This window comes from Xenia sp. Carnegie-2017, unplaced genomic scaffold (genome assembly GCF_021976095.1).
Source record: "Xenia sp. Carnegie-2017 unplaced genomic scaffold, XeniaSp_v1 HiC_scaffold_1, whole genome shotgun sequence".
NCBI lineage: Eukaryota > Metazoa > Cnidaria > Anthozoa > Malacalcyonacea > Xeniidae > Xenia > Xenia sp. Carnegie-2017.
The window spans coordinates 1,883,909-1,905,285 of NW_025813402.1; the positions used below are offsets into that span (position 1 = coordinate 1,883,909).

General features: G+C 35.6%; 5 protein-coding genes across 5 annotated transcripts; 2 read left to right on the forward strand and 3 right to left on the reverse strand.

Annotated features, from left to right (window-relative positions):
* Positions 1-117: 117 nt before the first annotated feature.
* LOC124444213 (nucleolar GTP-binding protein 2-like) lies at positions 118-15,691 on the forward strand. Its single transcript, XM_046994802.1, has 3 exons — positions 118-489; positions 13,457-13,542; positions 14,793-15,691. The coding sequence occupies exons 1-3, from the start codon at positions 342-344 to the stop codon at positions 14,928-14,930; spliced, it is 372 nt and encodes a 123-aa protein (XP_046850758.1). The 5' UTR covers positions 118-341; the 3' UTR covers positions 14,931-15,691.
* Positions 1,575-7,371, reverse strand: LOC124444201 (protein deadpan-like). The gene is made up of 3 exons (XM_046994791.1): positions 6,446-7,371; positions 6,248-6,346; positions 1,575-2,364 (listed from the first exon to the last, which is right to left on the reverse strand). Exons 1-3 carry the CDS (start codon positions 6,521-6,523, stop codon positions 1,960-1,962), a joined length of 582 nt encoding a protein of 193 aa, XP_046850747.1. The 5' UTR covers positions 6,524-7,371; the 3' UTR covers positions 1,575-1,959.
* Positions 9,610-11,589, reverse strand: LOC124444192 (transcription factor HES-4-A-like). Its single transcript, XM_046994779.1, has 3 exons — positions 11,345-11,589; positions 10,602-10,697; positions 9,610-10,316 (listed from the first exon to the last, which is right to left on the reverse strand). The coding sequence occupies exons 1-3, from the start codon at positions 11,402-11,404 to the stop codon at positions 9,849-9,851; spliced, it is 624 nt and encodes a 207-aa protein (XP_046850735.1). The 5' UTR covers positions 11,405-11,589; the 3' UTR covers positions 9,610-9,848.
* Positions 14,441-19,702, reverse strand: LOC124444183 (EARP-interacting protein homolog). The gene is given in 11 exon segments (XM_046994771.1): positions 14,441-15,171; positions 16,188-16,308; positions 16,311-16,345; positions 16,435-16,602; positions 17,346-17,482; positions 17,574-17,673; positions 18,208-18,352; positions 18,429-18,484; positions 18,641-18,717; positions 18,784-18,867; positions 19,534-19,702. Coding segments are annotated over 11 exon segments (1,146 nt in total). The 5' UTR covers positions 19,582-19,702; the 3' UTR covers positions 14,441-14,996.
* A 212-nt stretch (positions 19,703-19,914) lies between these two features.
* On the forward strand, positions 19,915-21,354 carry LOC124433631 (40S ribosomal protein S21-like). Its single transcript, XM_046983415.1, has 6 exons — positions 19,915-20,005; positions 20,118-20,194; positions 20,313-20,376; positions 20,469-20,537; positions 20,640-20,695; positions 21,285-21,354. Exons 2-6 carry the CDS (start codon positions 20,145-20,147, stop codon positions 21,298-21,300), a joined length of 255 nt encoding a protein of 84 aa, XP_046839371.1. The 5' UTR covers positions 19,915-20,005; positions 20,118-20,144; the 3' UTR covers positions 21,301-21,354.
* Positions 21,355-21,377: the final 23 nt, after the last annotated feature.

Genomic DNA, 21,377 nt, shown 5'->3' on the forward strand with positions numbered 1-21,377 from the left:
ATCAACATATCGATGAAAATGAACATATCGATGATAATGATGAAAATGAACATAGCGATGATAATGATGAAAATGAACATATCGATGATAATGATGAAAATGAACATATCGATGATAATGATGAAAATGAACATATCGATGATAATGATGAAAATCAACATATCGATGGCAATGATGATAATCTACATATCGATGATAGTGATGATAATCAACCTATCGATGATAATGATGAAAATCAACATATCGATGATGATGCAAATCAACATATCGATGATAATGATGAAAATCAACATATCGATGATGATGATAATCAACATATCGATAATGATGATAATCAACTTATGGATGATAATGATGAACAGATTTTATGTATGGTTCCCAAGCATGACGAAACCATAAAAAGATCCATAAAAAAGTTTACTGTAAATGAAACAAGAAACGTCGTCATTGTGGAGGCTGTAAAAGACAGAGTAAAAGACGTTCTGAAAGGTAGGATGTGCCATCTTTAATTTATTAATATATGTATTTTAAACACTCGTTTAGAATGCGAGGGAAACTGGCGGGGGGGGGATGAATTGCTTGTTGTGGCCGACGAGAGGAGTAGAAATGCCATGACTAGAACCGGTTTTGTCATTTTGTTGTTTAATGATTTCCATGTGAATCGGGTGGTAAAGTTATGGCAAAATAAAAGATGAATTATCGGCCATTTTTTCTAAATGCCGACCTCAATTTTGCCTGAAGAGATTAGGGTAACGACTAACAAAAGTTTGTGTGTATGCAGTTAGGTGATCTCCGACCAATTTCTCTTCGAGTTTAACTGAGAGCTTTAATGCATTTCTTATTGAGTCGACTCGATATTGCGGCTTCAAAATTGCCAAATATTTTTAAGCTGTCGCCTTTCGCTCTTGTATGATCAACTAATAAATCACGCTTAGTATTGCTAACGATGTTTCCCATATCTCTATAGTTGTGGGAAACATAGCATATATATTAAGGGAAACATAGCTATATATTATAGGAAACATAGCTATAACATACAAAAGAACAGTTATATTACTCACAGCAATGTCATAGCGAGTTCTGTGTTTATGTCATAGATCAATAATTTACCACACAGACAGTACAGGAAGGACAGTTAGACCCCTTGGATTGAGTTTCTTTGGAATCTTGTGTCCACTGTGTGAAATGCGTCCAGGGGGGAGGGGTGATTGCTGTTTTCATTGAGAATTGCAAGAATCGCTTGGGAGAGACCTACTGTATGACTGTATGATAGTGTTTTGTGACAGCTTAACATCGTAGTTCCATTCGGCAAAGTCTCTATCCAATGCCAGCGCTATCTACAGTCTTAAGTTGGTGGGTGTCAGACTCACGTGGAAGTCAGGCTCCAACATCACGTGGGAGTCAACACCGACATCACGTGGGAGTAATTTTCATTTGAAATCTACACATTGAAGTGGAACGATAATGCATGAATGCTCTGCTTCACTTCAAAGGAAAAGTATCGCAAAAGTCAAGTCGCTTAGTTTTCAAATCATCTATAAAGTGGCAAGTCTCACAGAAATTTTACAGCAATATATAAAGTGGTTTTATATTATAACAAAAAGTTTTACAACCGAAACAAAATACCGTGAAAATGCCGTATTATTTAAAAAGAAAAACAAGAAAATTGCGATACATCTTTGCGTTTATATGCACATTGTCATGCTGTCTATTGTGATTTGTCTTATCTTAGTTTGATGTAATCACAATGTTTTCTATTTATTGACCGAACAACATGTAATCTAAAATATGATTGAGTCATATAAAAAATTGTGCGCTTATATTCGCTAATTATCCAGCAAATGTCACCGGTTATCAATACGGTCTGTACAATTGATGTTATTTACAGTTTCTACCGGTTGCATGGTCGTGATTTGGTCATCTGACTTTTTACAGTCTACCCATAAAAAATTTCAATATTTATGTACTGCCGTTTTCCCAAGGTCGCCAAAGATTTGAAGTATTACAGTTTACAATTGGGCCTTGGTTTCTCGACAAATTGTTCCACAAAACGTTACTTCTAGTGCTCTCGTTTCTCTGTGTTTCACGAGCGCTCGTTGTCTCATTGTAGCGGTTTTTAATTTCGTTAGAAAAACCACTTTTCATCTTGATTTCGCCTAAATGCTTGCAAGGCGGCCTTCTGTAGTTTTGTGGTTGAGAAGGACTGGGACTAGAGATTTTGTCATCTTCGGAATTATAACGATTGCTTTCGGCCGCGTGTATGTGGGTTGTTGTGGAGGCCTGGGACTGTTTTCTCACTTCTCTGATGTATTGTACAGCCATATCTAAAATATCAGCCTTTTCCATCTTTGTATAAAGTTTGACCTTAAAGAAATATGAATGTCATTTATACGTATGTAATTACCTCAACAGCTAAGCGCCGTATCTCTTGCCGTTTCCATAGTAATGGAAGTGCCAGGCGGGAAACGGATTCTCAAAATAAATATTAGAGCCCAACAAATAATTTCGAACATATTCGTAAGCAGTTTGGTTCTGTGAAATTTATTAAAACAGTGACGTTTCGTCTTGACTCAAGACATCTTCAGACTAATAAGGAAGTCAACAAAAATTATAGATATATTTAGAGCTATTTACATAGTTTGAGGTATCAGATTACTGTGAATGTGTAAGTGTGATGTGATGTATTGTTAGGGTGAGGTGTTGAGACTAGAAAAGCTTAAGAGGGATGGAGCTGTATAATATAAAACAAATTCCGAAGAAGCAAGACATCTTGAGATTGCAAAATATGAATCAAAACAAGACGAGAAGTAAACTGTAAATTTTCGACTTTATTTCAGACGGAATAATCATCCTCCTTATTAATTATTGACTCAGACAGAGTCATCCTCATTCTGTCTGAGGATGACTTTGAAATAAAATCGAAAATTTTCAGTTCACAGCTCGTCTTGTTTTGATTCATATTTTGCAATCTCGAGATGTCTTGCTTCTTCGAAATTTGTTTTATACTATACATCTTTAAATTGTCGGCTGGTGATGGAGCTGTCTTATGGAAGTATATCAATAAAGTACTTCAGGCGTTTCAAGTGAAGGGCAAGTTTTTTTAAAGTAAACATGTTTCGGCATGCTTATGCCATCTTCAGTACAAGGAATGATTATGCTATAACTATTTACAGTTATATTTATATTATTAAAGTGAGAGCGTATCGAATTACCATAAATAATATAAATGTAACTGTAAATAGATGACATGGTCATTCCTTGTACCGAAGATGGCATAAGCATGCCGAAACATGCTTACTTTAAAAAAACTTGTCGTTCACTTGAGACGCCTGATATATATAGTGCTTTTAAGAAATTATGAAAATAAAGTACTTCTATTTAAGATTTTCTGCTTTCTCACACAGAGGCGTAACTAGAACGTTGATTGCGGGGTGGGGGGTGTATATTCATATATTCCGTTGTGCCCTATTGATTTCTTTTGAAAGTAATTTGAATTTCAGAAGAAATCATTTGGGTACAACTGAATATATGAACATACATCCCCCACCCAATCAACGTTCTAGATACTCCTCTGTTCTCACCAAAAACATCAGTTTGTGTTGATTTTTCAATTCAAACCAAAGTAAAGTAGAGCTTCCGTGCTTTTTGTTTGAACTTGCCAGTGTTGCCGCGCGTGTCAAACACGTGCCTTGCATTAGGCATGGTTGTCACGTGTTTCTGATGTGAAGGAATCTTGCAAACATTCTAATAATAAATCTGACTTATTTTTCTAACTGACTTATTAACTTATAATAAATGACTTATTAACTTATAATAACTGACTTAATAGCTTATTAATCATTCTTTTCGAAATTAGTGCTAATTAGAACTCTTAGAAGCAGATTTATTTCCCTCCAAAAATTCATTTAGAATACTGCTTTCCAATGTTATAAAGACTAACTTCTATTTCTATAAAAGTACGAATTGACGTATATCCGTTTCGGACCCCTGCCATTTTTTGAACTAAATAACAAAATAACGGTTTTTCAACAGCGATAAAGTTTTTGTTTTAAACGGAAAGGAATCGGTATGTGTCGATAGGGATTTCCGCTTTCTTCATCTATACTGTGGGAAAATTTTGAAAGACTAGGAGCTAGGGGTGTGGTCATAGCAGGTTGAACTTGACTGACGTTCTAAATGGGGATCTCTCTTGTTTGTCAATATAGCATCTTGTAAGAAGAGTCTTTGTTTGTGTTATTGTGTATGTCTGCTGTCTCGATCGTAAGTGGTCTGTTGTTGTCTATTTCTGATACCAGGAACAGTACAACAGAATAATAGGAAGGAATTGAACTTTGAAATTTGCAAGCAAAAGGGCTTCATGAAGGAGGAGAAAGAGATATATAAGGAGAATGAATACATGCGTTTGCGTTCATACGTCAAATTGCTTCCTCTTTTTATTCCTGAAATAAACATCTTATTTTTTTCCTTAACCACCTTAGTGCGACGTGAAAATCTTATTGTCAATATCATCCATTCTCTGCAATTGATGCATTTTATTTGACGGTGTCTAAGATTTTCTTTCTTCACTCTTCAAGAACAGGCACTTCAATCATATTTACATGTTTGTAAATGTTGATCGTCCAGGTTGGGATACTCCTGAGAAGGACTGTTTTTGTTGTTGTTGACTGACGTTTCGACAACCTTAGCGGTAGTCATCTTCAGAGTCAAATGACTCTGAAGAGTGAAATGAGTCAAATTTTGACTCTGACGATGACTACCGCTAAGGTTGTCGAAACGTCTGTCAACAACAACAAAAACAGTCCTTCTCAGGACTATGCCAACCGGGACGATCTACATTTACAAACATGTAACGATACTCTCGGGTTCAAACTGTTTACTTTGGTATCATATTTGATGAAAAGTTATGAAAGCAATCGAATTCTGATCAATTTCAACCCTCTATGAAATGTTGGCCGTCTTTAAGCTAAAGCTTTTGAGTTTTGACTCGGTTAACACAAAGTTGAAAATCGCTAATTCAACTCTTGTAATTCTAGAGTTATACTAGTGAGTCTGCGGTTCTTGTTTTTCTGTCACGGTCCTTGATGTTGAATTGGGGGGGACTCATTCAATTTCATAAGAAGTTATCAGATATGCTCAAACACGAATTCCAACATACTCCAGTCTAGTGGTTTCATTTAGAGATACCTGATGTTGAAACTTGAGTTCTTATATACTCCAGTCTAGTGTCTTCATCGGGAGTGATCCGATGTTAAACCTTGAGTACTAATATAATCCAGTCTAGTATCTTCATCAGGAGTGATCTGATGTTGAAACTTGAGTCCTTATATACTCCAGTCTAGTGTCTTCATCAGGAGTAATCTGATGTTGAAACTTGAGTTCTTATATACTCCAGTCTAGTGTCTTCATCAGGAGTAATCTGATGTTGAAACTTGAGTTCTTATATACTCCAGTCTAGTGTCTTCATCAGGAGTGATCTGATGTTGAAACTTGAGTACTTATATACTTCAGTCTAGTGTCTTCATCAGGAGTGATCTGATGTTGAAACTTGAGTTCTTATATACTCCAGTCTAGTGTCTTCATCAGGAGTAATCTGATGTTGAAACTTGAGTTCTTATATACTCCAGTCTAGTGTCTTCATCAGGAGTGATCTGATGTTGAAACTTGAATTTTTATATACTCCAGTCTAGTGTCTTCATCAGGAGTAATCTGATGTTGAAACTTAAGTCAATATATACTCCAGTCTAGTGTCTTCATCAACACTGATCTAATGTGGACACTTGAATCTTTGCGCACGTCAGACTTGTGTCTTCTGCAGGAGAGATCTGATATTGACACTAGAGTCGCGACCGACAATACAAATTCTCAGGATATTGTATTCAAAGGGTTGACACCGACCCCGTTAAACTGTCAAACCGTTTATCTCTGTGGCGGGAAGTTTAAACTTTGAATGTCAGAGTACCGTTGTGGTTTGGAGAGGAAATGCTGGAGAATGTCAGCGCTATCATGCTGAAAAATTCGCTTCGCTGTCAGTTGCTCGTGATTATGTCATCAGGGGTCTTTGGTATTTTGCATAGCCTGGAATTCCTATAGTCATTGAAGCGTTCGCTTTAAAACGGCTCATGTTTACATTTTATTCGTCGAAATCCAAGACAGATCTTAACAGCATCTTACTCATTTCACGCCAATGTTAAATTTGGAAGCTATGAAAGCGCACGAGAAGATTTTAAATTGTCAATACTGTCCATACCTCTTTGTTTAAGGCTGACAAGACCAAGAATTTGATTTCTTCTAGGTAATTGTTTATCTTCCGTCTTCGGTATCTTTCCATCATTGGTTTCGTACTTTTCTAAACCAAATGATGGAAGTTACTGTTAGCAGAGAAAATTATTACAAGAGAGCCTTTCGCATTACTGTACAATTACTGCAGTATATTCTGGCTACTTACGGTATTCTTCAATTTGCCATTATTATTCCCTGATTTAGCTTTTTGATCAAGGGATTTTTGTAGCTGCTCCAATCCCATCTGGTTATCTTCGAGTTCCACTTCTTCTCTAAGAAATATTATCCCTCTGTTGTTGCACAAAGCACTTTCCACAGTCTTCCCTGCGTTTAAACGTTGCGGTTTCGATTTCCGGCTGTTTCAACAGCTTGTTCGCGTGCTACGATTATCCCGAAGATGAGCTCGCGTCATCAAACACGCGAAAGGTAATAGATAAGATTCCCCGTTGAGCTATAAGTATTTATATTTATATCAGCTTTCTGATTGGTTTGATTTGAATTAAAATCTCTGCCTCTATTGGTCGTCCGTGTATGAGTTGTGAAGTTGATTTAAGACTTTTTTACCTTCAAAGTCAGAAATCATTGCAATTTTTTCTTTCTCATTTTCAAAGTATCCTAATCACTATTTCATTGGACAAATGCAATTTTGAGTTGTTTTGAATGCCTTGCGATATGACCATATCTTACTTCCTCTTGTTAATACCCGGTCTCTGATTGGTCGATTTCAAATCTTGTCAGGATTTAATCGGTTTTGCCGAGCGGACCGTTTTTTATGCAAATTGTGATTGGCTTTCGTCTAACTGTCTGTGTTTTCTGTGTATATTCTCACTAATGCATATTTGGTTAATCATTTCCACTTCAACAATTTATCTTACGTACTTGAAGTTGGAACACACTCCCCGGGGTTTGTTGCTACGATTATTCATTTTTTATGTCCCCGCAGCATTTCAGCTGTTGTAAAACCTGCTGAGTGAATAATAATTTTTTTCTCTTTCAACCAGTCGGCAAAGTGTCATGTAACCAGGTGGCGTGTAGGTAGTGATGAATGAACAACAGAGAACAAGAACAGTCTTTACACTATCTAAAATATATAAGAAATAAGATAACGTGTGTCAGTGTAGGTAGTGATGAATGAACAACAGAGAACAAGAACAGTCTTTACACTATCTAAAATAGATAAGAAACAAGATAACGTGTGTCAGTTTAGGTAGTGATGAATGAACAACAGAGAACAAGAACAGTCTTTACACTATCTAAAATATATGAGAAATAAGATAACGTGTGTCAGTGTAGGTAGTGATGAATGAACAACAGAGAACAAGAACAGTCTTTACACTATCTAAAATATATAAGAAATAAGATAACGTGTGTCAGTGTAGGTAGTGATGAATGAACAACAGAGAACAAGAACAGTCTTTACACTATCTAAAATATATAAGAAATAAGATAACGTGTGTCAGTGTAGGTAGTGATGAATGAACAGCAGAGAACAAGAACAGTCTTTACACTATCTAAAATATATAAGAAATAAGATAACGTGTGTCAGTGTAGGTAGTGATGAATGAACAACAGAGAACAAGAACAGTCTTTACACTATCTAAAATATATAAGAAATAAGATAACGTGTGTCAGTGTAGGTAGTGATGAATGAACAACAGAGAACAAGAACAGTCTTTACACTATCTAAAATATATAAGAAATAAGATAACGTGTGTCAGTGTAGGTAGTGATGAATGAACAACAGAGAACAAGAACAGTCTTTACATTAACTAAAATATATAAGAAATAAGATAACGTGTATCAGTGTAGGTAGTGATGAATGAACAACAGAGAATAATCTTCACAATAAGTTAATAACAAAACCTTTAGTCTGTGATTATATTAGTGTGAAAATGATAACAGATAATAGTAAACATACACAATGCTTAATTTTTTAATGAGGTAATTGGGAGTAAATTTATCCATTAGCCGTCAAATCGTCTCGTATCGTTCGGTGACATTGTGTAGACCACCTGTTCTTTATGAGTAACAACAACGGACTGTTTATATTTGTATGTACACGTAGACACTTTAAACAAGAACTTAAAAGCTTCATTTCCTTGTTGCCTTGTCTTTGACTAGCTGAGTGTCGGGTTAAGATATTTAAATGTAGGGAATATACCATAGCACAATACTCTATATACATAGGGAGGGATGAAGGTGCTCATTTGCTTATTAAGCCCGATTACAAACTCACGACGTGAAAATACAGCTGTTCGTGTGTTATAACGTCTTCTTTAATGATTAAAAATGAAAATTAATGAAGCTTTTTATTCGGTTTCTTGCGTATTTCGGTACTCTCGAGGAAATGTACATCAGATTTTCACTCATGCGGCAGTTTCACAAATTATTTTATCTAAAATTGCTTGTAATACTCATCAAAAACTACCTTCTAGAGTAGGTGAATGGGCGAAGTCGGTGGACACGGTCCATTCACTTGGAAGAATAGGTTTTTATTTCATCTGTTTGCATTCAATTTTTATTGTTCCTTGTTTTTTTTGAAAGCACATTTCAAGCAATGACGTGCGTCACAAGACCAAAAGGATTCGGCTTTCAATAATGACACTTTGAATTTTCGCTTCGAAAGTTCTTTCCTACTTTCTCCCATTATGCTCGTAATTGTTAAGAGTCTTTCCGTAGTGGATTGACCTTGTGCAAACTCATTACGGCTTATTTAAAAGTCTTTCATAAGCATTACTTCAAAGATGAAAGTTTGGAGAAGGCCACGTCACAAGCGTCCTTAATCACTTGTAAGTGATATTTTCATCGTTGACCTTGGTTCCGCAGTTGGTACATTCATTTACTGAGAAACACTAGTCTCAGCATGTCTAACTGTGACGTCCTTTTGTGATAAGTCGTTTCTGGCGACGGCTCTGCCTTGTGTTGTTGATTTGCAATGAAAAAGCATTGAAATTGAACCTCGCTTACAAAAACAAAGATTCTTCCATTGAATAATTTGTGATGTACTATTGCACAAAATACTTCGCCAGATCAAGTGGTTAGCTCTGACAGAATTTAGATTAACATGATGGAAGTGCGATGCCTCAAATGAGCAAAGCTCCAGTTGTTAGGCAGAGAAGAAGAATTGTAGGTCAAGGAGATGGAGGGTTATGATCTGAATAGATATTTTCTTAAAACGAAGATTACAATAGATCTCTTTATAAATCTCGAGTATTCGTCAACTTTGAAGCAAAACTTCTCGCTTATTGCACATAAACCCTTAAAAATCTAACTAACTTCTTTCAAACATTTCTGATTTGAAAAGAAGGTGAAACGTGGCCAATCGCCGTATTCGTGATGATTTTGATTTATTTTAAATCATAATTCATGTATTCATTAATTAGGCTACAATTCTGTAAATACATTTCAACATTAATGCTATCGATTAGCAAATCATTATAAATTAAGATAGTTTAAAACAACATTAAATTTAGATCTACAACAGTTGTAGGACAACACCATCAAGTCCAGCTTGAACATGCTTAGATACATTATACATATTTAATAGCGAGATAATTTTGAATTGAATTTTACCAAGGTCTCCATGCTTTCCACGTCGCTTCACCTGTGGAACTGTTCTGACAATTCGAGGGGTGTGCGCTTGCTGTAGCAGTAGCAGTAGGGGGATGAAGTTTTAAGCCTTCGGCTTTGGATAACTCAGGTACATTTGTGCTAGTCGAAGGTGTTTGTGTGGGGCAGAGCTGTCCGCATGAAGTACTGACATTTGGAACGCAGTGAATTGTTTGGGGCATTGGCAGTGCCATAATGGGTCTTGTATTTGCTATATGCGAAATCATCTGAGTCTTTTTTTCAGTGTTCAACGTTTGGTCAGAAATTAATACCCGCGTCATGTGATCTTGACAATCGCGGAAACCGGCTTGGTAACTCGCCAGACCGGTTGTGGCGTCTTGCTGCCTTCGAGCGCCCAGCGTCGATCTTAGATAACTGACTGTAAGATCCAGAATGTCAGCCTTCTCCATTTTTTCGTACAACGAAGCCTACATGAATAAGTTGTGGTTAGTATCTAAAGCACATCGAGAAAAAATCCCTTTTATGAATTTCATGTCCATTTTGCGAAAATTTGCCGTGCACTCTTAAGTAATGATTACTTGGAACTATTGGGCATTTTTAGTCAGTAAATGTCAATGGTTTATATGCATGCTAGCTTGACTGACTTATATTTAAACCGTATATGTGTTGAAACAAGCATAGAGATTAAATATCCGAAGGGGCCATTGAAGAGTATCAACAAATATACCATATGAACGAATAGGAGTTCTTACGTCTCGATGAAGCGCTTCCAAAACCAATCTCTTCAACTCGCCTAGACTGTCGTTGATTCGTTTTCGGCGTTGTTTTTCAATCAAAGGTTTCTTAATCTGAGATAAAAGAGGAGGGTACTCTGTTAAAGTTATCAAGTACTTCACCCCGAAGCATTCAACAATAAAGATGAGTCATAAAGTTGAAATCGCATTAAAACAATGACTTATTCCAGTCGGTTTTTTGTCTATTTAAAGACTTCAACACATTAAATTCACGATGCTTACCATTGTTTTATTGTGAAGCCAAGCATTATCAACTGATTAATGTGATGAAAGTGCCTAATGATAAACGATGTTGGCCTTCGTTGAAAGGATATGTTTAATATATCGTTATGTCATTAATTTTCGTACTAGTGAATGCGATAGAAAGTAGAAATTAGCGATTTTTAAAACAGGATATTTTCATATACCTATATTTTTGGTCGCGAAGCTATATTGTTCCCATGTAAATATATGTTTTTCTAAATTGCTTTTAAATACTTCGAGTTCTTGTGTTTGAACTAACACAACCATTTAGAGACGTTTTTCGACACGACCAAATTTCTTTCATTGAAATTTGTTTAACGCTATGGAATACGGATGTTTTGTTCGGAATTATCAAAGAAAATCTTTTGTGAAATGGATTCCATTAAGTTTTCACCTTAATTCATCTAATAGTACAAAAAGTATAAAAAAGTACGATTTTAATATTTTCAACTCCCTACCTTCCTCGAATCTTTGCCACTCGATTTTTCTGCATCCGTCTTAAGGTCGTGTAATCCCATCTTTAAAATACTAATTTCCCAAAGTTGTACTCGCCGTTTCTCGTTCTACTGAATATGAAGTGTGTCGGGCACGAGTTGTAATATTTACGACCGTACAGCGCGCAGCATGTTAAGCGAATGGCGTACGTAGAAAGGGAAAGCACTCGTTTCTCATGCTTCGTTTATTTATAGTCTCAAGGACATGGGAAAATCATGAAAGCTTTGTTTTTCGCAAATATTGACTCCGGGATTGTTGCGATTTCCCGCCCACAACCTAATGTCATTGATATCATGTCGATGACCGTGGGATCACTCGTTGTTCATTGGTCAACGCCAACACATTGCTCGCGACTGGCGCAGGCTTGCGCATTCATTCGAGACGAGCGTGAGACTAGCCTACTCTGATTGGTTAATCTGAGGAGGTCGCGTTTTGGCAATTAGCAAATGGTGTGTTGTGGCATGCGAAAGAACTATAAAGAACTCGTGTATGTTTTGTTGCCAAAATCTCTTTGGATAACTGCATTTATGTGAAAGCTGTGGTGAATTGTATGAATACTTAGATCTGTTCTCGTTCTCTGTTGTTCATTCATTACTACCTACACTGACACACGTTATCTTATTTCTTGTATATTTTAGATAGTGTAAAGACTGTTCTTGTTCTCTGTTGTTCATTCATCACTACCTACACTGACACACGTTATCTTATTTCTTATATATTTTAGATAGTGTAAAGGCTGTTCTCGTTCTCTGTTGTTCATTCATCACTACCTACACTGACACACGTTATCTTATTTCTTATATATTTTAGACAGTGTAAAGACTGTTCTTGTTCTCTGTTGTTCATTCATCACTACCTACACTGACACACGTTATCTTATTTCTTATATATTTTAGATAGTGTAAAGACTGTTCTTGTTCTCTGTTGTTCATTCATCACTACCTACACTGACACACGTTATCTTATTTCTTATATATTTTAGATAGTGTAAAGACTGTTCTTGTTCTCTGTTGTTCATTCATCACTTAACACTATCCAAAATATATAAGAAATAAGATAACGTATGTCAGTGTAGTATGATGAATAACAACAAGAAGAACAATCTTTACTATCCAAAATATATAAGAAATAAGATAACGTGTGTCAGTGTAGGTAGACTGTTCTTGTTCTCTGTTGTTCATTCATCACTACATAAAGTAACATCTGATTGATCTGAATATTTAAATGAAAGATTATCTCCAACTAAACATACCTATACTTTCTTTTGGTTATTGGTAGAAATATAATTTGGAACAAGTTTAATTAATGTCTTTAAATTTTGGCTTGAGGCTACCGAGGAAGTGATGGCTCACCAGTTTAATGATACACGTTTTCGTTATTTCTAAATTTCTTAATCAGCAATCTTCATTATTATGCTGTAGATCATAAATTTTGTTAATCTTCTGTTTTGACAACTTAAATTGTTTCGTGGCGTAAATGAATAATTCTTGAGCATAATTACGACTGTGGTATATTTGCATTATAGTATTTGGATCAAGCCAGATTAGTTGAATTGTAAAAGTTTTCATAAGCCGCAAACCATTCCGGTGTAGGCGACCCTTTCGAGGAGAAACTCTTTATTTTTTTCGCCTTTTTTTGTTGTCGCAAGTGTGTCAGAGACAAACTTTGTTTCAAACTACGAACCTTTGTTGAAGTGGTATTGACTCAAAGTTTTTTTTTTTGGAATATGTCACATTGTTAAATAAAGTCGTTTGATTTAGCTTTGTGACAATCATCCCGATCGTCAAAGTTAGTGTATGAACAAGGCGTCTCGACTCCCAAAACTTATTTTCCCATTGTTAGATACTGTCAGAAATCGGTGATTTATAATGTTTTAATGGAAAAAATTTCGATAATTTAACTTTTCAACTTCGCGCTGTTGACAATTTTCGATGTTTGGCTTTATACATTCCAATCATTGTGCCTGCCACTGTTGTCTTTTTTTTATCGTATGCTTGGTGTAGGGATGGTTTGCAGTTGCGTTTTGACTTCATGTTTTAACTTAATTGTGATTTTATTTATTGTTTGCTGTTTAGGTTCAAAAATGTCGAAACGTACTCAAAATTTGAAAAGGAAGTCGTTTGATGACGAAGTTGGCGATAATTTCTCTGCTAAGTTTGAGGTAATTATGTTTAATTTTGCCTCTTTTAACGATGTTTTGCGGCAAAACTGAAAAGCATTTGAGCTAGATCAAAGACAGCGTGTTGAAAGAACTTAGTACTGTTTTATTTACTATACCTGAGTACATCACAACAACGTGATGTTATTATCTGTGATATTAAGATATGAAAGAAACTAGAACTGTGTTTTGAAATATCATCATAGTTCACAGTTGATCTTGTAGTTTAGTTGGTAGAACATTGAAGACAATGATTATCTTGTTACCATGTGATGTTATTATCTATGATATTAAGAAATGAAAGAAACTAGAACTGTGTTTTGAAATATCATCATAGTTCACAGTTGATCTTATAGTTTAGTTGGTAGAACATTGAAGACAATGAATATCTTGTTACCATGTGATGTTATTATCTATGATATTAACATATGAAAGAAACTAGAACTGTGTTTTGAAATATCATCATAGTTCACAGTTGATCTTGTAGTTTAGTTGGTAGAACATTGAAGACAATGATTATCTTGTTACTATACCTGAGTACATCACAACAACGTGATGTTATTATCTATGATATTAAGATATGAAAGAAACTAGAACTGTGTTTTAAAATATCGTCATAGTTCACAGTTGATCTTGTAGTTTAGTTGGTAGAACATTGAAGACAATGATTATCTTGTTACTATACCTGAGTACATCGCAACAACGTGATGTTATTATTTATGATATTAAGATATGAAAGAAACTAGAACTGTGTTTTGAAATGTCATCATAGTCCACAGTTGATCTTGTAGTTTAGTTGGTAGAACATAGAAGACAAAGATTATCTTGTTACTATACCTGAGTACATCACAACAACGTGATGTTATTATCTATGATATTAAAATATGAAAGAATCTGGAAGTGTGTTTTGAAATATCATCATAGTTCACAGTTGATCTTACAGTTTAGTTAAAATTATCGACAAAGACAACTTGCACAGGCTTGTCAAATTAGCACAATGAAAAAATGAACGTTATTAATAGTTACTTTGCCAAAGTTTTCACGTAACTAAGGCACACAATTTTAAGTCTGCTTGCTTTAAAACAAATTAAGCGGCAAAAGTTTGTCTTAGATACTTCACGAGTGCCTCATAACAACACCTGCAAATGACATTGTACCTTTGGCATTCGCAAAACCCGCATTGCCCGCATGTAACCATGGAGATGAACGCGCCTTAATCCATAGGATATGACAAAACAAGTTTTTCGTTGCAGAAAAAGCAAAAGTCGACAAGAAAGATGAAGACAGGCGTCCATTATTACTCAGAGGTTAACGTTAAGAATAAAAATCGCAATAGGAAAAGCGATAATACCGGGCAGCGGTCACGCAAACGACAAAAGCGAAGAACTTAAGATTTAAAGAATGTGTGGGTAAGAACATGGAAGAATAAATGGGAACATAAAGGTACATATTCATAATTACAGTAGGATTTTATATTTTTCCTCCCGCGGTACTCGGTTTATAACAAGTCTCCCGTCATAAGACAGCGATGCAAATACCCACGGATCAGCGGATGACCACTCGACGGAATACACACTATCTTCATGCTCTTCGTACGTGGCAATGACACCGTCTTTTGGTGGGGATTGTGACCTGAACACAGAAAATTCGTTATTTAATTCATTTTTAGGGAGGAAAGGGGGGCGGGGATTATTACGCTGTCAATCCATAGCATTGTGAAACAATTTTATGTCTTTTCTTTTCAATTTGTACAGCAGAGAAGTACGAATCTTTATGTATGATTGTAGTAGTGATAAAGTTAAGATTTCACCCCCCTGATGTGTATATATATGATTGATAATTACGGTGGGTGTTAATCACTTTATCTCTCATCATGCAACCTCCCCAACGCTGGCTTCAAAGAGCTTGGAACTGAGCTATACTGGGAAAAATTGATAATTTTTCTTAAAAGGACGTTGTTTATAAGTTGTAAATGAGAGTGTTTTTAACCAGCTTGCTTCGAAGGCCTTTAGAGGAAAACGTATTGACTTAAATTGTATTTATGTCCTAACATATTGTAGCCCTCTTTGGATGATAAACGTAGTTGAAGCTGAGGGCGGGTTGCGTACAGAAATACGAAATAAAAAATCATTAAAAAAGTTTGGTTTTTAAATAAAGTTGTCCGAGTTGTTTTTAGTCTTCACCAGAGCACAAACCCATAAGGCAGAGACGCAGAGCTTTTCCCAGACGACTGAAAAGATTCAAGTGAGAGATCTAGAACGACTATGAGAACCAGGCTTGGAAAAGATTGCTACCATGGAAATGCAGAAGTAGTTTCACTAAGACCTTTTTCAAACGACGAATTTTGCATGTGTCGAATACAATTATTACATGACGTCTTCGCTTCATCTCGTTCCAGTCTTTGTTGTGAGTAAAACGCGAGAGCCAAATTGTATTCGACACATGCAAAATTCAGCGTGTGAAACGACTTCGCACTTTCGTCGCATAATGCGACCAAACCGGTCGAAATTAAAGCAGTCGACCTCAAATAAAGCGGGAGAATTTAATTGTTTCATACGTCGAATTTCGCATGCATTTAATTCAAACTATTTTATTCGACACATGCAAAATACGACGTTTGAAACAGGCTTAAAGTATTATTTACTTACTGAATGACATCATTTTTATCTTCATCGTCATTTTCATCGTCCAACTGTGAATAGGGTTCGGACGATAAAGATGGAATGTTATTTAGTATAACACGACTATCGCTACTGGAGGATAACACAGTTGATCGTGAAAATGATTATATTTTACTTTCCAAACCCTTAATAAGAAAAATCGATTGATAAAATTTTGAGATATAGTACATTATTTGAATAAATTTCAAACACATCGCAACCACCGTTAACGTACCAATGAGAATGATCCGATAGTATCATTAGGGACTCAGTGGGATTGCGTGTGTCCCAGAATCTGACTTTACAATCATCACCACACGTGACCAGGTAGTATTGTTTGTTGGGGTTGAAATCTACGTCACGAACGCACTGACCATGCGCACTATCTAACGTGTAGACCTGTCTGAGATAACACGATAAAAATGAAAAGAAAATTATTGAAATCTACGACACGCACGCACTGACCATGCGCACTATCTAACGTGTAGACCTGTCTGAAATGACACGATAAAAATGAAAAGAAAGATGCTATCGATGAAAATTAAATTCCTGCAGAGAAAAAATTGTGGAAATTGGAAGCCATTTTATTTACAGTTGAGTGGCTATTGCGCTAATTTAGTCGAGCTGTGTGTTTGTAAATGTCGATCGTCCAGGTTGGTATAGTCCTGAGAAGGACTGTTTTTGTTGTTGTTGACTGATGTTTCCACAACCTTAGCGGTAGTCATCGTCAGAGTCAAAATTTGACTCATTTCACTCTTCAGAGTCATTTGACTCTGAAGATGACTACCGCTAAGGTTGTAGAAACGTCAGTCAACAACAACAAAAACAGTCCTTCTCAGGACTATACCAACCTGGACAATCTACATTTACAAACATTTAACGATACTCCCGGGTTCAAATCATTTACTTTAATACTCGAGCTGTGCTAAATTTTTGGTGTTAGCTCACTGCAAAACAATAGAAATCCAGAGAAATGAATGTTCTGAAAGTTCCTTTGCATGACTAAAACTGTGAACTTGGTAATAAAAAAAAAAACATTTCAAAAATTTGATTACACAAGTTCTTATTAACAAATTTGCAAAACAAGACACTGTTTTATGATGGGTATTCAAAAGTCCTTCACATGAGCATTTTCATTTTTATTACCTCATTGATCGTAAATCCCAGCCACGAACCATGTTTTCATTAGCAGTAGCAAGTTGTGAACCACCATGGTGTGGGTTCCAGGCTCCAGTGGTAAACTGCGGTTGACCCTTTCCCTCCAAGACAGTTGTATCTATTTCCTGGTGGGAAGTTAAAAAGTACAATTGTCATGATTCTCCACTGTGCCAATTCACATTAAGCAATTTCTTTGCTTCTATTGGTCAATACAACCTGCACAGCCTGCGCCGTATCATTGAGCTGCCATATTTTCAAATGTTGTTCTGATAAAGTAACCAACTGCTTTCCATCTCCCGAAGGGTTCCATAATACACTGGTAGAAAAAACTCTGTTATGCTTTCTACCATCACTACTAATGTGAGCAATAACATTTTTTATTCCTATGTAATCCTAATTATCCCCCCAATGATCCTACACATATTTATATACATGACCTTCATCATTACAATTGTAAGGCAAACTTTGTTATGCTTTCTACCATCACTACTAATGTGAGCAATAACATTTTTCATTCCTATGCAATCCTTATTATCCCCCAATGATCCTACACATATTCATGTACATTGCCTTCATTACAATTGTAAGGCAAACTTTGTTATGCTTTCTACCATCACTACTAATATGAGCAATAACATTTTTTATTCCTATGTAATCCTTATTATCCCCCAATGATCCTACACATATTCATATACATTGCCTTCATCATTACAATTGTAAGGCAACCTTAATTCCTTCATATTTTAGACTCAAACTTGTACCTCTCTACATCCCTTAATAGCAATACCTATCCCTATATGCATCCTAATCATCTCAAAGTTGTATTTCCTCGTGTGCTTAAACACAACACCTTCTCATTGGTTTTCCGTTGTTCTCTAAGTCGCACACCTTCTGTAGTGACCTTGGATGACCTGGCAAAGCAGATGGTGGCTGAGTCTCATCCAACAGGGGTAGTCTCCATAATGCTGCCTTTATTTCAGATTTGTGATCCACAACTAGACATCGAAGCAGTGATAAAGAGCAAGTGTAGTCATAGGTATGAAACAAAAATGAGAAGCCAAAAGCTCTTACCTTCATTATAACAAGTAGCTATTATATCTTTATCAGCAGGACTTGCACTCATGTGCCTAAATTATTCATTCAAAGAGATACTTTATTATTCAATCATTAGGTATAGTTCAAAATACTAATATAATGAAAACAATCATATTCCTATATCCTTAATATACCATATCTATGACTCAAGCATACATATATATCCCTATATCACCCTCAAAACATACCATATTTCTCCAGCCAAATGATAGAAAACATGTTTGTTAATTAGACATGTTTCGTCATCAAAGTCGATGAGATGAACCTGTAGTATGAGACACTAGAGGATAGTGTGGGATACCTTGGGATACCATGTGTTTGTGAAACAAACCTGATTGTCCTGTCTCAGTGATTGTGTCCCAACCAAGAAATGAATCAAATCGTTTTCTGCACATTGTGAGGTCAGCGCTCTAGTCTAAATGGCAACATATAGAATAGCTCACGCATAAAACACGACCAATGTTGGTTGTTGGAAGTTCATTTGCGAGTAGGTAGCACAGTTGCTATTTAGCAGAATAATTTTAGTCCATAATCGGTTGTAATGAAAACGAGTAGTCTCTATGTCTAACAATTTTACATCTTACACATTTAGTAAGCATTGAACATTGATAAAAACACAATCATCGTAACTCCTCCAACCACCCTGCTTTGCCAAATGATTTTAAAATCATCTCATCCTGCTCCGACACATTTCATCTCATGATCCACCAAAGACTCCTCATCTCCAAACTAAAACCTTCACTTAAAACCCAAGGCAGCTCCATCCTTCTTAAGCTTTTCTAGTCTCAACACCTCACCCTAACTATACATCACCATTACACTTACACATTCACAGTAATCTGATACCTCAAACTATGTAAATAACTCTAAATATATATATAATTCTTGTTAACTTCCTTATTAGTCTGAAGATGTCTTGAGTCAAGACGAAACGTCATTATTTTAATAAATTTCATAAAACCAAATTGTTTATGACTATGTTCAAAATTATTTGTTGGGCTCTAATATTTATGCTGAAAAACACAATCTTTATTTGTAAATTGGCTGATTAAATTTTTGAAATGTTTTTCGAGACACATACGTTAAATTCCAGACCATATATCACTGAAGCGTCTTCGTCCATCTCCATTGCTTCTTTCTCAGTCAGAATCGCGTTTCATCTAATATTTTTATTGATTTGAGTCATTTGACATGTTTAGTTCTCTTCACTCTATTGACCTTGGGTACTCTAGGTCATACAGGTACATAGACGGGAAGAATAACCCTGTATATCCCGTTCTATTTACAACTATCCCAATAATTATGGGACTGTACTGGGCACTACATGATATGAAGGGATATTTTTAAATAATTAGGAACATAAAGAAATTTTAGAGAGTATGTAGGAGCAAATAGTAGCAAAGGGGATCTCATGTGTGCAGATTGGGTGAATTATAAAACTATAAGGATCAACTATGAGCATCAGTGAACACGGTAAGTATTTGGTGGTGGACTTACAAAGCATCATGGGATAACATTGTTCTTTCTAAATTTTCTTTCAGAAAACGTGTTTGGTAAGCGTAGAAATTGTTGAATTTTCGATATTTTTTCGATGAATCGACGACGTTTTTAGTCTCTTCACCGTATGAATATCTACAAAGACTTTCTGTCTTCAATATGTGATAGGTGCTTGTGTAAAGAACGTTTTTGACGATGCAAAACGAAGCCGGAGAACTTGTCGATACATACATTCCTAGGAAATGGTAAGTAAAATTGCGATTAGAGTTAATGTAGGACTTTCCTGTCAAACTTTGAATAATATTGTTGGCCATATGTTGATGAAATCAGCTTTAAAGAGTTTAATATGAAGGATATTTTTAGTTCTGTTACGAACCGAATAATCTCCGCCAAGGACCATGCATCCGTCCAGATTAACGTTGGAGAGGTAATCTAAGAGTTTTAAAACTTAAGATTTTATTTATTAATTTTTAACTTTAAACCATTTAAAACTCTCGTTGTGATATTCATCTTTTAAAGCTTGATGAAAATGGAAGGTACACAAACAACTTCAAGACATACGCGTTCAGTGGATTCCTGAGAAATACTGTAAGAGATGCTTCCCCTATTTTGTTGACTGAATGCCTTGAAAATTATTTTATTTCATTTACGTTTTCTTGACCTTGTTGTTTTCCTCTATTCATTTGGTAGGGTGACTCTGATGAAGCATTAGTAAAACTTTGTTCGAAGGATGGTATCGTATCAACGTAAGTGTATTGACTACCTGAATGAAAGGTTTAAGCTTTGAATACCATTATATGTTTGTAAATGTAAAATCATCCAGATTAGTACATTTCTGAGAAGGACTGTTTGTGGTCTTATGCATTTTTCGTCTTCTGCCAACATAAAGTCAACACCAACTCCTAAATTCTCTGGGATGGCTGTAACCCGTACAAAATACTTTTTTAAACATGCAGTTTTCATCTCTTACATTGAACTAACATTTTCTGTTTTTGGTGAAAGTTGACAAGTCAGTAACGAAAAAGCCTTGTAAAATTCAGACTGTATCAACCGTCTAATTTTAGTTGTTGCAAGTGCTTCAATATTTGATGTTTTTTAGTTACATTTGTTCTCAATAATTTTTATTTACATGTTTGTAAATGAAATCACTTTGACTCTGAAGATGACTAACGCTAAGGTTGTCGAAACGTCAGTCAACAACAACAAAACAGTCCTTCTCAGGACTATACCAACCTGGACGATCTACATTTACAAACATGTAACGATACTCCCGGGTTCAAACCATTTACTTAATTTTTATTTACTCAGTCTTAAGGGAAAATCTTTTTTTTACAGAACGTACACTGAATGAAAGGTGAAGATATCTTAAGATAACATGAAAATAAATTCTTGTTTTGTTGAAAAATGTGTTTTGTTTTCTGGTTGAAT

Coding starts and splice junctions, on each gene's coding strand:
- LOC124433631 (XM_046983415.1), top strand. CDS start 20,145: ATGCAAAACGAAGCCGGAGAACTTGTCGATACATACATTCCTAGGAAA. Junction 20,377..20,468: donor TCCAGATTAACGTTGGAGAG/GTAATCTAAGAG, acceptor CATCTTTTAAAG/CTTGATGAAAATGGAAGGTA. Junction 20,538..20,639: donor GTGGATTCCTGAGAAATACT/GTAAGAGATGCT, acceptor TTCATTTGGTAG/GGTGACTCTGATGAAGCATT.
- LOC124444192 (XM_046994779.1), bottom strand. CDS start 11,404: ATGGGATTACACGACCTTAAGACGGATGCAGAAAAATCGAGTGGCAAA. Junction 10,698..11,344: donor GTGGCAAAGATTCGAGGAAG/GTAGGGAGTTGA, acceptor CTTTTATCTCAG/ATTAAGAAACCTTTGATTGA. Junction 10,317..10,601: donor TGGAAGCGCTTCATCGAGAC/GTAAGAACTCCT, acceptor TTATTCATGTAG/GCTTCGTTGTACGAAAAAAT.
- LOC124444201 (XM_046994791.1), bottom strand. CDS start 6,523: ATGGGATTGGAGCAGCTACAAAAATCCCTTGATCAAAAAGCTAAATCA. Junction 6,347..6,445: donor ATGGCAAATTGAAGAATACC/GTAAGTAGCCAG, acceptor CATTTGGTTTAG/AAAAGTACGAAACCAATGAT. Junction 2,365..6,247: donor TGTCAGCCTTAAACAAAGAG/GTATGGACAGTA, acceptor TATTTCTTTAAG/GTCAAACTTTATACAAAGAT.
- LOC124444213 (XM_046994802.1), top strand. CDS start 342: ATGGATGATAATGATGAACAGATTTTATGTATGGTTCCCAAGCATGAC. Junction 490..13,456: donor AGTAAAAGACGTTCTGAAAG/GTAGGATGTGCC, acceptor TTTGCTGTTTAG/GTTCAAAAATGTCGAAACGT. Junction 13,543..14,792: donor ATTTCTCTGCTAAGTTTGAG/GTAATTATGTTT, acceptor TTTTCGTTGCAG/AAAAAGCAAAAGTCGACAAG.